Source organism: Rutidosis leptorrhynchoides, chromosome 9 (genome assembly GCF_046630445.1).
Source record: "Rutidosis leptorrhynchoides isolate AG116_Rl617_1_P2 chromosome 9, CSIRO_AGI_Rlap_v1, whole genome shotgun sequence".
NCBI classification, from domain to species: domain Eukaryota; kingdom Viridiplantae; phylum Streptophyta; class Magnoliopsida; order Asterales; family Asteraceae; genus Rutidosis; species Rutidosis leptorrhynchoides.
In genome coordinates, this window is record NC_092341.1 from 28,975,113 (window position 1) to 28,990,389 (window position 15,277).

At 34.9% G+C, this 15,277-nt stretch overlaps 2 protein-coding genes across 3 annotated transcripts; both read left to right on the plus strand.

The window, feature by feature from the left end:
* The first annotated feature begins 10,540 nt into the window (after nt 1-10,540).
* Nucleotides 10,541-11,149, plus strand: LOC139867875 (uncharacterized). The gene has a single exon (XM_071856225.1). It carries the CDS (start codon nt 10,541-10,543, stop codon nt 11,147-11,149), a length of 609 nt encoding a protein of 202 aa, XP_071712326.1.
* Nucleotides 11,150-11,575: 426 nt separating this feature from the next.
* On the plus strand, nt 11,576-13,824 carry LOC139865933 (probable WRKY transcription factor 40). Of its 2 annotated transcripts, none has more exons than XM_071854042.1 (5): nt 11,576-11,762; nt 11,876-11,938; nt 12,337-12,687; nt 13,018-13,134; nt 13,243-13,824. In XM_071854042.1, the coding sequence occupies exons 1-5, from the start codon at nt 11,688-11,690 to the stop codon at nt 13,633-13,635; spliced, it is 999 nt and encodes a 332-aa protein (XP_071710143.1). In that variant the 5' UTR covers nt 11,576-11,687; the 3' UTR covers nt 13,636-13,824. The 2 variants fall into 2 exon arrangements, with proteins under 2 accessions (XP_071710143.1, XP_071710144.1); XM_071854043.1 differs by having other exon boundaries at nt 11,577-11,762; nt 12,340-12,687.
* The last annotated feature ends 1,453 nt before the right edge of the window (nt 13,825-15,277 follow it).

Consider the following 15,277-nt stretch of genomic DNA (forward strand, 5'->3'; position numbering starts at 1 on the left):
AATAAATAATATACACCGAACAAGTGTATCTTCAACTAAATACGAAGTACTAAACATTCCGATTATAAATTGCTAGCGCGACTAGCTCAAAATGGGGTTGTCAAACCCGATAGATGTATCCGTAGGATTCGCGTTCACCAGTAGAAACCAGTGATTACAGTTACCAGACTAGGGAATATTTTTGTTCAACTCACAATGAATAATTTAAACCAACCTCCACTTGTGTCCAAAATTTAACATAAATTGCATGTATTCTCATCCCAAAAGATTTAAATAGAAAAATGGGACTATAACTCACCTTAATAGCAACAAAGTAACCAACACAAATAAGCGAACAACAAATGGAGTAAAGTGATCAGGAATGATCACAACGCCGACCTATATATAAAGCAGGTCGATATAAATAACTAACTTAGGTCAAGTCTTAGTATGATAGCTATTGTACATGTTGCAAGTAGACATAGAATAATACTCAACATGCATCGGTTTGATCGGAACAGCGTACGAACACACACTTTCTATTTTTAGAAAGTTTCTATTTTTAGCAGGTTTCCATTTTTGGACATTTTCTATTTTTGGAAAGTTTCTATTTTTGGAAAGTTTCTATTTTTAGAAAGTTTTAAGTTAGGAAAGTTTCCTTATTTAGAAAGTCAACAAAAGTCAACTGAAAGTCAAAGTCAACTGAAAGTCAACTCAAAAGTCAACCTCGGTCAAACATAGTCAACATTAATTTTAAAAGTATAAGTTATAATAATAATATAAGTTATAATGTTAATTAAAGTTAAATATGTATAATTATGTCATAACATAAGTTTAATTAAATTAAAATGAATTATTAAAGTTAACATAAGTTTAAATGATATATTTAATATAACATAAGTATTTAATTAATTAATTAAATATTAGTCATAATATAAGTATTATTAATTAATAATAAAATTTAAATCATATCATAAGTATTATTAATTAATAATGAATTATTAATCATATCATAAGTTTCTAATTATAATTATTAAATCATAAGTATTTAATAATTAAATTATAATTAAATAATAACTAAGCCTTATAATAATTAAATAATTAATTAATCCTTATTATAAGTCTTATTATAATAATTTCATAATATAAGTTTAATACTTATCATAAGTATTTTCCATTAATAATAAAAGTATTATTAATCATAAGTTTAATTAAAAGTTTAATTAAATCATAAGTAATAATTAAATGATATAATAAATATATATCATAAGTCTTAAATTATAATAATTACTTTTTATATCATAAGTAATTTAATAATAATGAAAATCATTATTTATATCATAAGTTTTATTTAATAACCATAAGTTTTAATCAAAAGTTCATCGGGTCATAGCTTGAGCCCCGGGAATCAGTTTTCGGCGAGCCTTATATATATCTTCGCTTAACCAACCCACCCAACACATTAGTGTGCTCAAGAATATCCCAAGAATAGTCACCAAGTCGTGACTTACAGCTCTTAATCAGTTTGGACCTTTAATCCGCTCAAAAACGTATTTTAGTCATAACGGGTGATCCGTGGCTCGGATTTCGATGACCCGAACATGAAAGTTCATCCCATCATCAATTATAACACACTAGTACACTCTAAGGACTCTAAAAATGGTCACAAAGTCGGAACAAACCTGGTTCAATTCGTTTTCAAAGTTTAATCTCCACATAACACCATTTTAATCATATCTTAAGCTCCGGGAATCGAAATGACATGAATCCGGAGTCTAAAATTAATGTCTTGATGAGAGGAACTCATCTAAATACTTCAATTTTACTTTTATAACAGTTAAATAACCAGAAATGAATGAAAAGGCTGCTGTCCCAAATTAATCAAACCGGAAACATATATAATCGAACAATTCTACGCATACAATCATCAATACAACAATACACAAGTGTTATACTATCATAATAACATCAAATACATACATAATCAGTAGAAATGAATAATAATTGAAAAATTAGGGTTCATAGGTATACCCAAATCAAAGAACAAAGGATGTAATCGCGTAGAGCTTGAAGAGTGGAATCCGATTATGTGAAAAGCCCTAAATCTTCAAGGTGTAAATCAAAAGATAATGATGATGTTTATGGTGGTGGTTGATGACTCCAAAAGGGAGAAAAGAGGAGGAGAGAGCAAAAAAAGATGAGAGAAAAATAATAAAGACTTGCTAGTTTTAGGTTTAAGAAAGAAATGAGAAATAAAATGAAATAAAAATTTGAAAAAAAAAGAAAATGGGGTAAGGGTGGAAGTATTTTGGCCAAAAATGAAAGGGTGGGCCCCTTTTTGGACTAAATTTGCTAAATGTTCAATAGCTTGTGGCCCGAATGCCCGAACGAAGTTCGAAACACGAAAACGCTACTACGCGATTGAAAATTCGGAGAGATAACAAATACGTGACGAAAAATATATATAAACACTATATATAAATATATGACATTAAAATATCATATTTAAAATAATTAGGATTTAAAAATCCCAAAAGCTCAACCGTTGGTTTGAAAACTGAAAAGATTCGCCGGATAGAAATTCGCGACACGTAGAAACGTACGATTTAAAATATGAATACAAATATTCATTTAACACATAATAATTAATATATTATTACAAAAATAATAATATAGGTCATAGAAATGACGTGGCACGAATAACAGTTAACGGTCGTTAAATAATTAACGGTAAAAGATAACAGAAAAAGTAGGGTCGTGACACTTGGCTACTTAATACTTGCTTCCGCATACTTTGATTTACTTGCTTGGAGACAAGCATACATGCATACACTAGCGATAGCACCTTTGTATTCAAACTTAATGTTTACATGCATACGCTATTAATAGCATTCGTGATTTTCAACTTATATTATGTCGTAAGTCATTTCATTTATACTTTATAACTTTTGTAAACTTAAACTTGTTGTCGAACCATTTGGTAGCATAAAACTTTGCAAGTCATACACGTTTCAAATGAATACGACATAATTTTGGTCAAACGCGTCTCATTTAGGGACTATGACCACGTTACGGGACCTGAGTTGACGGCGCCGTCAATGACGATTTTGACTGGTCGTTACAGATGGTATCAGAGCATTGGTTGTAGGGATCTAGGATGTGCATTAGTGTGTCTGACAGAGTCGTTAGGACGCATTAGTGAATCTAGACTACAACCGGATAGTTAACCATTGCATCCTGACTTGCATTTGCTATAGATAGCACTTACTTGACTACTTGTGCATTTATACTTGAATCTTTCGTAGGTGAACTCTATAATGGTACCAAACTTTCATCATACGAATCCGTATTCTGCCACTTTCTGATAACACACGTAAATTCAAGATTCATACGCGTAAGGATGATGATGACTTCATTCGTTACACTAGTTCGGGAACTTTGTCTCCCAGGTTGTTATTCACCACCGTTCCAGCTTACTATCCACAAGTGCTGTAAAGCTTCCACCACTATGGCAATCATTAGCCACTACCGATGTTACACCGGCGTTCTTCACTATCTACTACTTCTTGTTGCTACCATCACTACTCTAGATGAGTATCGTCATCACCGCTTATCACTACGGTCGCATACTACTCGTTATCACGATTCGTTACTCTTATCGTACCCAAAGACATTATTGTTTGATTTGAACCGTATTGACGTGAACAACCAGTTATACACTTCCCTCGGGAAACGCATCTTCAGAGTTGCACTAATTCTTTCGATTCGATACGAGTCACGTTAGAGACGTCGTTACACTTTGTTCATTTTAAATCTTTACGATTACACGAACCTGATCCTATGGAGTGATGTGGGAATGGAGGTATGAGTTAGCATAATATAACGACACTCGATCAACGTAGTTATATTATGGTAAGTCATACCAAAGTTCTAATGACTCGTGATGGTGATTGGACTCGATCAACCTAATCACCATCATGTGCCATGTACATGACTTTATTTTTCCTTGTTGACATCCGAAAACTTAGAGAATATTGATAACAACCATACCAGGGACACCTCTTAATATTTCCAAATCCTATTTATGCTTTTGAATGAATGACCAATTCTTTCAACTTCAAAACATATGTTACACGTGTATACTATCTCGTCTTTGCACACTTTTATCGACGAACTACGAAACGCTTGATATGTCTACATCGAGGCGAAAACTTCCCTCGCATTATACTCTTAGTTCCGTGTAAGGAAAACCTTTATCTAAATTCTCAATGGAGAGAGAGACTCTTCACGTTATACTAGTATTCGCCACGAGGGTGAATAGTCCTAACAAACGTTTTTCAGAAACCAATAAGAAACTTATTCTAACAAACATCTTTCAGAAACCGACAAGATGGGAAAGACTTGTACAACTATACATTATAGGAATTCAATCTCGACACGGTGTGCCTTTGTCATTTGTTTCGGATCGAGATGCTCGTTTCACTTCTAGAATTTAGAGTGCCTTACAAGAAGCCTTGGGAACACATTTAAACATGAGTACCACGTATCATCCACAAACCGACGGACCAAGCAAACATACAATTCAAACCTTGGAAAACATATCGCGAACTTGTATTGTTGCCTTTAATTGATTCCTCTTACAATGATAGCTATCATTCGAGTCTTAATGCCACGCCTTTCGAAACTTTGTATGACCGCAAATATCGTTCTCCTATTTTTTGGGCCGACGTAGGCAACAATCAAACCACCGAACCCGAACCCATTCATGGAATGACCGTAGAGATCGTTCAAATCCAAGAAAGGCTCAAGACAGCCCGTAGTCGCCAAAAGAGCTATGCCGATATTAGACGTAAACTTTTCAAATTCCAAGTGGGTAGCCGCATAACGTTAAAAGTCGCACCTTGAAAAGGTGTAATCCGTTTCGGTAAATGTAGAAAGCTAAATCCGTGATGTTCTGATCCTTATGAAATCTTAGGGCGTATTGGACCCGTTGCTTACCGTTTCGAACTCGCAACTCAAACAAATTTCGTTCATCCTACATTATGTGTATCAAACTTAAACACGTGTCTTGCGAAACAAGAACTTGTTATCCTTTTTGATGAGCTTAAAATTGATGACAAACTCCATTTCCTAAGAGAACCGGTTGAAATTATGGATCGTGAAACCAAACTCAAAACAACGTAAAATCCCGACTGTCAAAGTTCGTTGGAATGCCCAAGGAAGTACCTTCACCCATTCGTAGAATTGGCAACGCAAGATTTCGAGGAAGAAACAATGACTACTACTTCCAACTAAATTTCGGGACGAAATTTCTTTTAAGGTGTAGGTAATGTAACATCCCGCATTTTTCCGTTAATTTATTTTAACGCCCGTCTTTTTTTTTATAATATCTTTCGTTATCCAGATTCGTACCTTCCATTAACTAGTGTTTCAATAACTTCGTTATTTAATTATAACATATCTCGTTTACTCTAGCGTTTTTAAAATAATTCGTTTGGTTAATTTACGCACCCGCTTTCAAACTCGAGGGACCAAAGTTGCCAAGTGGGCAAACTAGTTGACTAGGTCAACTAGTCAACCCACCATCTCCACCATTCATTCCATTTTCTTTTTCTTTTCCCTTTTCCTCTCAAATATTACTTTCAACTTTCACCATTTTCATCTTCATCATTCAATCATCATCCATTTCGAATCTAGGAAGCTCATCACAAAACAAATTGTACTTTCGAAATCCTTGCATCTTCCTCTACGTTTTGGTACCAATTTCATAGTTTGGGGTAAGCTTTTCAAAATCTCTAATTTTCATAAATTAGACCTTTAGACTTGAAATTGTGTTAACTAGTGCCTATGGCTCATTGTGATGTCGTGTATGTAATTTGTATGCTCGATCTTGTTATTTAGTGTAACTAGCATGAACACTTGAAATGGGTTAGTTAATTCTTTGATTTTGGATGATGAAATGTGTTTAGATGTTAAACTGTGTGTGTTAAAAGTGTTACTAGCATCGTTAGCTTCGTTTTAGTATGTTGGATGACATGAAAACCTTACATTAACATGATTGTTGATTTTCTGATTCTTGGTTAGGGTTTGATAGATCTTAAAACGAATTTTTGATGCATTAAATGCTTTGAAATGTTATTTGTAAGTGTTTAATTGTATTGTATGCGTAATTACCTACGAAACGGCATATTATATGTGTGTAGTAGGTTCCCGAACCATGAAATGCGTTTTACGAACTTGAAACTTTGATAATGGACTTTTAACGATCATTCGACGAGAATTTTGTTGTTATAAATGATAAACTTGATTGATGATATGTGCTTAGTCGTTTTCCTTGTCAAAATACCTTTCCAACGATATAAGATACATGTTTTGAGTGTTTTCGGTTCACAATTTGTGTTTGTTTGAGTTTTGGTTCGAGACTTGTGAAATTTCAGCAAACTGCAACTGCTCAGGTGTTTGGACGCCGTCCCAACCTTTGGACGCCGTCCAGGCCTTCATTGCAGGATGCCGTCCAGCCAATCTGGACGCCGTCCAAATGAATTGCAGATTTCTGCTTTGCTTAGTCGTTTACCGTTTAATTCTAACTATGCTACGCACCTCCGATTAACATGAAACTTGGCCAACATGTTCATATATGATTACTAATTGAAGAAAAATTGTCGGATCCCTGACCTGACCCCGTTGACTTTGACTTTGACCAAGTTTGGCTTTTAGTCAAACTTAACCAAACACTTGTGCAATCGTTCTAACGTGCTTTTATACTTATACCTTGCATGAAACTTGACAACTTGATTCACATGCTATATTAATCGAGTCGTAACGAGCCATAGGACTAATTGAACACATTTCGCCCGACCTTGTGTTGTAACCGGTAATTGATACAAGTTATTTTTTTAGGTCAAGGCTAAGCAACTTTCTTTGCACAACGTTTAATTACAAGTACTTTGGCATGCAACTACGGTGAGATCATAGTCCCACCTTTTCAACAACTTTTACTCTTTAAATTATGGGATGAGAAACATATACGTATCATACTTTTATGCTTTGAACACAAGTACGAAAACAAACATTCCACAGCAAGTTACAACAAAAAGCCTCAATTCAATTATCATTAGTTACACTTGCAGGGTGTAAACGTGAACTAACGTTATGTGATCGCATGGGCTTGACGAGCCCTCATTCGGACGGTTATCTACCGTTAGCGGATGAAATATATTTTCGAGTATAGTGTATGTTCTAACACTACGTAACAGGGTACAAAACAGTTAAGTTTGATAATTGGGTGCTCGCGAACGTACTTTTGGAATGCAAATGATTTAGATAATCAACGTTATGGAAATACAAAATCTTGTGGTTCAAAAACAACGTTTACAAATACACCTATGATTTCACCAACGTTTTTCGTTGACAGTTTTCTATATGTTTCTCGGGTTCATACTTGGCTACTTGATACTTGCTTCCGCACACTTAAATTTACTTGCTTGAGGTCAATCATACATGCATACGCTAGTGATAGCACCTTTGGATTCAAACTTAATGTTTACATGCATACGCTATTGATAGCATTCGTGATTTTCAACTTATATTATGTCGCAAGTCATTTCATTTATACTTTATAACTTTTGTAAACTTAAACTTATTGTCGAACCATTTGGTAGCATAAAACTTTGCAAGTCATACACGTTTCAAATGAATGCGATATAATTTTGGTCAAACGCGTCTCATTTAGGGACTATGACCACGTTACGGGACCTGAGTTGACGGCGCCGTCAATGACGATTTTGACGGGTCGTTACATCTTTGCGATCCACTCGAATCCTTTAACTTGAATCTCATTTAACGCACTTGGAGTGTTCCAACATTTACCTTTAAATACCACGTGAATTCTATTCTTCCATATTAGGTAGCAACTCGACCAAAGAACCGCTTGCCAAATTGATTTTCCCAAATCCGAACCATGAAGACCCAAATTTCCTTGAAGGATATCATCAAGACTATAATTCGACAACCCACCAAAACCCCACCAATTAAGGATTCTACTCCAAACCTCGATCACTTTTTTGCAAGAAAAGAGGGAATGTTCAACCGACTCGATGTCGTCATCACATAACGGGCAACGGACCGAGTGGAGGCCAATCCCTCTTTTATCAAGTTCCACGCGTACCGGTAACCGTCCCTTCCTCGCTCTCCAAATAAAGACTTCCACTTTTTTCGGCACCAAGTTATTTTTTAGAGTTTCTCTTGCGTTTGAACCCGCACATATCGTTTTCTCACTAATCGTTGTTGTAGTTTCCTTTTAAAAATTGTTTGATATAATAGTCTAGAATTCTGCAACTTTTCGTTTTTGTTAATGCTCATATGCTAGGACCCATTGAGTTTTCATTATAGATTCGTCACTGATTCTGGTTCGTGTTTTTTTGTAGTTGGCTGAGCTCCCTGCTTAGCCCCTTCGATTGTTAATAAGATTAATGACTTTTCAAAAAGAAAATTACATAAGATCCAAATCCAAAAGATTTTTTATAAGAAAACAAGAAAAGGAAAATCGAAAGTTTACAAGATTGGTTGAGCAATAGTGGGCTTGACTTTGACTAAATCCTAAGACTTCTTACCCTGAAAACACCAACAGCGGACAAGACTTCTACTACTTTTATCTCACTTCTTCTTTTTTCTTTTCTTCTCATCCTACCATAATTAATTAATTATTTATTTATTACTGTATTATTATTATTATTATTAATTATTATTATATTATTATTATTATTATTATTATTATTATTATTATTATTATTATTATAAAAAACTTAAAAGTTTTAAAACTTACAAAAAATTAGTGGGAAGCCTAGAGACAATCTGGGCCCCCACACCTCTAGCAATAGCAAAACCTATCCTAGTAAAAATATGAGCAGCAGCACCGGCACCAATATCTTGCGCCATCGAACTCTTCTGAACCCGCTTTAGCAAAGAAACAGTCTCCTTCTCTAATTCCCCAAGGGAAGAAAATGAGAAAGGAATGAAACCATAACCAATCGCCTGACAACTAGATTCGTACTTGACCCGCTTCCGACGAGCCGCATCAATCACAGCACGTCCAGGGACAAAGTCAGAAAGCCCAGACTGTGTCAAAGGAGAAGACCCAGTCAAGTCAACACAAACATCGCGACCACAATCCCAGGAATAAAGTAACACATCTGCAGGTCTGAGGGCCCTGTCGTTCCCTCCAGACAACCCAATGTCAACCTTCTTTCTCGCTGAAATCCCAGATCGATAACAAACATCAACAAGGGAATCCCGGACAATATTATGTCGATGCTTAATACCCACCATACCAGCACAAGACACCGCGTGATCCCCGAAAATATCCCCAGTAAAAACCCTTGAACAGGCAGAGCATGCCGTCGAGATAGAGAACAATGGAACACCTAACTGGTAGCACAACACACATCGGTAAGTCTTTGCGTTCATCGTCTGACCCAACCCCAAAATAGGGACTGCCCTTAGCCAAGCAGAGGTGTGATCACCCTGCTGTGATTTTCATAAGGCCGATTGTCGGGGAGATAACGAAAAAGTGGATTCTGCAGAAGCGGTAACCTTTGTGAAATAAACATCTGCCAATTTCTTCATGAGTATTGGGGCAGCGACCTCACTCGGATTACCTAAAATATCAAACCCAACCGTTTTATTAAACAGACCCAAAGCATCTTCAAAAGCACGACCAAGACCAACAATACTCGCATGACGTAGGAGCTTGGTCTGCAACCCAGCAGACTGTAATCGAGAAGCCAGAAAAGCATAAAGACGAACATCTCCCGCAGAATAAACACCAAGCCCTCCAAATGCAAATGGCAAGGTGGCAAGCCGCCACTGCCAATCACCAAATCCAGGCCCTGAAGCAGTAACAATACGCTCCAAGGAAGATCGAAGGGCTCCATCGAAAGCGCGTTGAGCCTCCTCAAATATACTAGGAGGACAAGTACGCAAGGTAAAGTAGAGTTTAGAAACTCCCGTACATGCCCTAAGCAACAACAACTCACATTGAGGATCATCAAGCTTAGCAACCTTATCCATAAGCGCAATGGACTTGGTCACCCTTTGCATCACCAGTTCACTACTAAAACCAGGATCGGAACTTGCGGGGGCCCCAAGCAACTTAACACCATTTAAAGGCCGAGCAATATTAGGAGGAAAGACACCTACTTGTCTGTTTTTTCAACGTTGAGATGTAGCCCAAAACGAGGCCCATCCTCCATAATCAAATGCAAAACCTTGGAGCGCAACGTTGAGATTTAACCACATTTTATAACTTTTCCCATACATTTTCTTCTTAAACACAAACATATATATATATACTGTTCATATTTATATAGTAATAAATTCTGTGCTTTAAAAAAAAAAGTATATACAGTAAATAAAACACTTTTGAAATCAAACTCAAAACTCTAAAAGTCAACATTAGTTAAACGTTGACCTAAATTAAGAACATTTGCCCTCTTTCAATTTATTTTCTTAAAGTTATGTATTTACCAATCTAGATTATGAGTACTTTGTTGACTGCGCGCACATGTATCACATTAATTCGTTTCATTACAGAATATGTAGTACAAGAAAATTTATTGACAAACGAATCCTTCCTACTGATAATTTCAAAACAAGATGGGTGAAAGAGTTACCAATTAAGATTAATATTCTGATGTGGAGAGTCGCCAAAGATCGATTGCATGTTCGATCAAATCTTGCGTTACGAGGTATTGACATTCAGGATACATCTTGCCCTATTTGCAGTGTTGGGGTCGAATCTTCAAATCATATTTTCTTCGTTTGCAATTTGGCTTTAGAGATATGGCGGAAGCTTCGAATCTGGATGGATATAAACATTCATATTTTCACAAACCAAAACGACTGGATATGTTGGTTTGATAGTTGGGCCAGGCCCAATACATCTAAAGTTCGGATATATTCAATTGTAGCTGCTCACTTTTGGGTTATATGGCGATATCGTAACGGTGTTGTATTTCAAGACGAGGTGTTAAAAAAAGGCGACTTGTTTGACCAGATTCGTTCAATTTCTTATGTTTGGTTTGACCAGATTCGTTCAATTTCTTATGTTTGGCTTTTTTATAGATGTAAAGATAAACTCAATTGGAACAATTGGCTACTGAAGCCGTTGTAGTTCTATTTGTATGGGTGCTTTTTTGCCTTCTAATATCTTTCTAGAGGCGTTTTGGTTCTAGTTCTATTATAATAAAATTGCATTTGCCGTTCAAAAAAAAAAAAAATTCCTTTCATCTATAACTATCGAGTTAATAGTAGACAGATGAGCAATAACTGTGGATTATTTTAATAAAGAAAATTAATTAGTATAGTTTGAAAAATACGGAGTACAAATAAGCAGCTCGATCATTTTTTTTAAAAGGCAACATCAACATAAGCAGCTCATTTAAAATTTAAAAAAACTAGACTAGACATAATAATGTACAATACTATATCTCCATCATCTTGACCATAATTATATACGTATGTAGCAAGCCACCTTCCTTTTCTCTTCCTACTCAACTTGCACCTTCTTTCCTATATATCTATATATTCTACTCTTTCTTTTAATTTAGTTCTTCAATATCTATCTCTAAAACTACACTAAGAACTTCAAGATTAAATTACTTTAACTACAAAAAGGGCTTAACTAGTGGCAAGAATATATCAGTCTTTCAATGGAATACACAAGCTTGGTTGATACTTCTTTGGATCTCAACTCCAATCCTACCCATTTCTTATCTCTAGTTCCAGTAAGTTCTAAACATATTTAATATCCCAAAATGTGTATTCACAACATATATGAGCCTAAACACATGAATTGGTATTTCTTTTGCTAAGACTGTTTCTTGATTTTATGTCACAGAAACATGAAGCTCCTAGCAACTTTATTGAACTTGGATTAAAGATGTCAAATGTTAAAGAAGAGGTATGCATCCACCATTTTCACTTGTGAGATTTTTATATTTGCCCGTATCTGTAGTACGTATACTTGTTTACTCGATATTCATGAATATATAGCCTAGTGATTGGAGTACTAATATCAGGTCTCATAATTCAAACCTTCAACATATTTTATGTGGTGAGGAAAAAAGTCGGAAAACAGTCACAAAATTATAATTAGCTGCGTACATCTAAGTAAAAATTGCACGCCTAGGAAAATTATCCGTTACATACTTGAGTCTAATAATCTTCAATAGGTGAAAATTATTGACTTCTCAACTTCCTTAAAAAACATTCTTTTTTATTGTATTCTTCGACTACATATACATATGTGTATATATCTATCCGTACCTTATCTTAGAATTTTGTGGGAATTTTTATTAGCAGGCTGCTGGGGCTTTGTTAGAGGAATTGAATAGGGTGAGTGCAGAAAACAAGAAGTTGACTGAAACATTGACTGTTATGTGTGAAAACTACACTGCTTTAAGAAACTACGTGGCAGAATATATGATCAAGAATCCAGCACCATCTGATAGCAACAACAATAACAACAACGACAACTTCAAGAAACGGAAACCTGAAAACTTTATGAATCAAACCATCAACAATGATAGAGTCATTTCTGAAAGTAGTTCAAGTGATGAAGATTCTTGTAAGAAACCAAGACAAGAACAACACATCAAAGCCAAGATTTCTAGGGTTTGTGTTCGTACCGAAGCTTCCGATACCGGCCTTGTAAGTCCTCATTATTTTCTTCATAATTTTTTTTTGTTCTATAGTTTTTGAAGTCAAACTACTCAACACGAATTTCTTTATGATTATATACAAATATCCACTCCTCGACTTGAACCCACAACTTTTTAATAATGTTTACTTCGATTCGATACTGCTTGGTCAATGATCTTCGATGTATGACATGTGGGATTTAATCTAAGAAAGAAGCAAGAAACTTAATAACTTAGTATATATTTAAAACGTGATCAAGTTCATAGTTTTAGTTAGATTATGTTAATAATAGTGTTTGCCAAGATTTCTAAATGTATACTTTGTCATTTTTATAAGCAGTTAGTTAAAGATGGATATCAATGGAGGAAATATGGACAAAAGGTCACAAGAGATAATCCTTCTCCTAGAGCTTATTTTAAATGCTCTCATGCTCCAACATGTCCGGTCAAAAAGAAGGTGTGAAACCATTGCCAAATTATTCTATAATTTATATTCGAACATATGATCGATATGGATTAATTTCATGTTCTAACTTGTTTCTTTATTTAATGTTGCTTGAATTAGGTTCAAAGAAGTGTTGAGGATCAATCAATATTGGTGGCAACTTATGAAGGAGAACATAATCATCCAAACCAATCAAAACATGAGCAAGCCAGCACAGGGTTGAACCGAACAATGGCTACAACCACGCTTGGTTCAGTCCCATGCTCGGCCTCACTTAGCTCATCCGGACCCACAATCACTCTAGACTTAACAAACCAACCAAAACCACCAACTACCCCTTCGGAAGAAACCAAGGTTGTTGATTGTAACCGAAGAGTTGACTCGCCTGAATTTCAACAGTTTTTGGTAGATCAAATGGCATCTTCATTGACAAAAGATCCTAGCTTCAAAGCAGCATTAGCCGCAGCAATTTCGGGTAGAATGGTTCAACAAAATCATTCACAAAAATGGTAGCTAGCTACAGATATATGATGAGATCATGGATGATGTAAATGTAAATACCACATGGTTATGACAAATTAAAGAAGTTGCTAGTGGTAGGAAGCATCATAACAATTTGCAATGAGATTTATTAGGAGGCAAAATATGTACCCAAGTTGTGTTAAGTTGGTTTGTTTCAATCAATTGGTCATACCAACAATACTTTGAATTGTTCATATAAAAGATTGAGAATTTGAGATTATTTTAACCTTCTATACTTTTTAACGCCATACCCTGTATATATCACATGTTATTTGTGTGTCCAACAGATCATTTATCTCGACTGAGCCAAATTACCCTTTGATAGTTAACTAATGAAATTTCATTTTAATGATGTACATAAATAAAACTAATATTGATATGATAATATTGATATCATAGTTCACGTTTTATTTAATATCACGTGGAAAAATGATCGGCTAGGAGTAGGAACATAAAAAGCAGAATTTTACCCTTCTATACATTTTGTTTACTTTAATTTTATCTATTTATTTACTTACATATATACATACTTTATTACTACGAAGTATAAAATAATTTTATCTCTTTATCCTTATATGTTTATGAAATTGAACAATTAATTTACTTTAAACATTTCAAAGTGTTAAAGATTTGAGGTTGATGGAGTATGATAGGTGACGTTTGATTTAATTGCACGTGGAAAAAAGGACCGGTAAGGACCCTTTAAAGTGGTCCAGTCTATCCATAGATTCAAAGTGGTCCATAAATTGAATATGGACAATTTATTGTGCAATATATACTTTTGTATGCTCTGTTTTTCAAAAATAATGATAATATTATCATTGTTGTTTTGGACAACACTTCATAAAATATATATGGTTATTTTTGTGGTATGATATGATGCATGTAGTCTTATCCCTTCTTCATAGCAACAATTATTATATCATGCCATAACATGATCCAGTTCAAATCTTGTGGAGATGGTGTGAAGTGATAGATGAGTTTGCTTCCCATAATGTTTTTATTTATGGAATTCTGCAAACAAAACACAACTTAGTGTGTCATTTTTGGCTTCTTATATTGGTCTTGTTTTCGGTTTCGTTTAGAACGTTTGGTGCTTGTTTTGTTGGTCCGGTTGGCTAGGATGTAGTTCGCGGGTAGGTGTTTTCATTTTATAGTTTGGAGCCTATCTTTGTTTGATTCTGATGATCTTGTCATGGTTTTATAGTATTCGTTGTTTTCGCAAGAATGTGATATCACCCGAATCATAATTTATCTTTTGCTTATCAATTCCTCAAAAGGAACATTAAAATGGGTGGTTCACTGCTTTGTTTCTTTCGGGTTACTCGAGGTTTGAGGGCGAGTCTTATTTGACTCAAGTAAACAGACTAATCGAGGTATAACGTGACAGTTTTCAATAAATTTTCTATGTACTTTCAAAATCAGATGCTAGTAAATTTCGAACATGATATTTCTTATAAGAATATCATGTCACCTAATCAAGGATCATTAGTGATAATTTCCGAACAACTATCAGTTCAACGATATATCATCAACACTTCATTTTGTGTGTGACATATTTACTTTATGAGAGTTGTATAAGTTGTAAAATTGTAATAAAGACAGAATTTTGTCACATTAGGTAAGTATTATT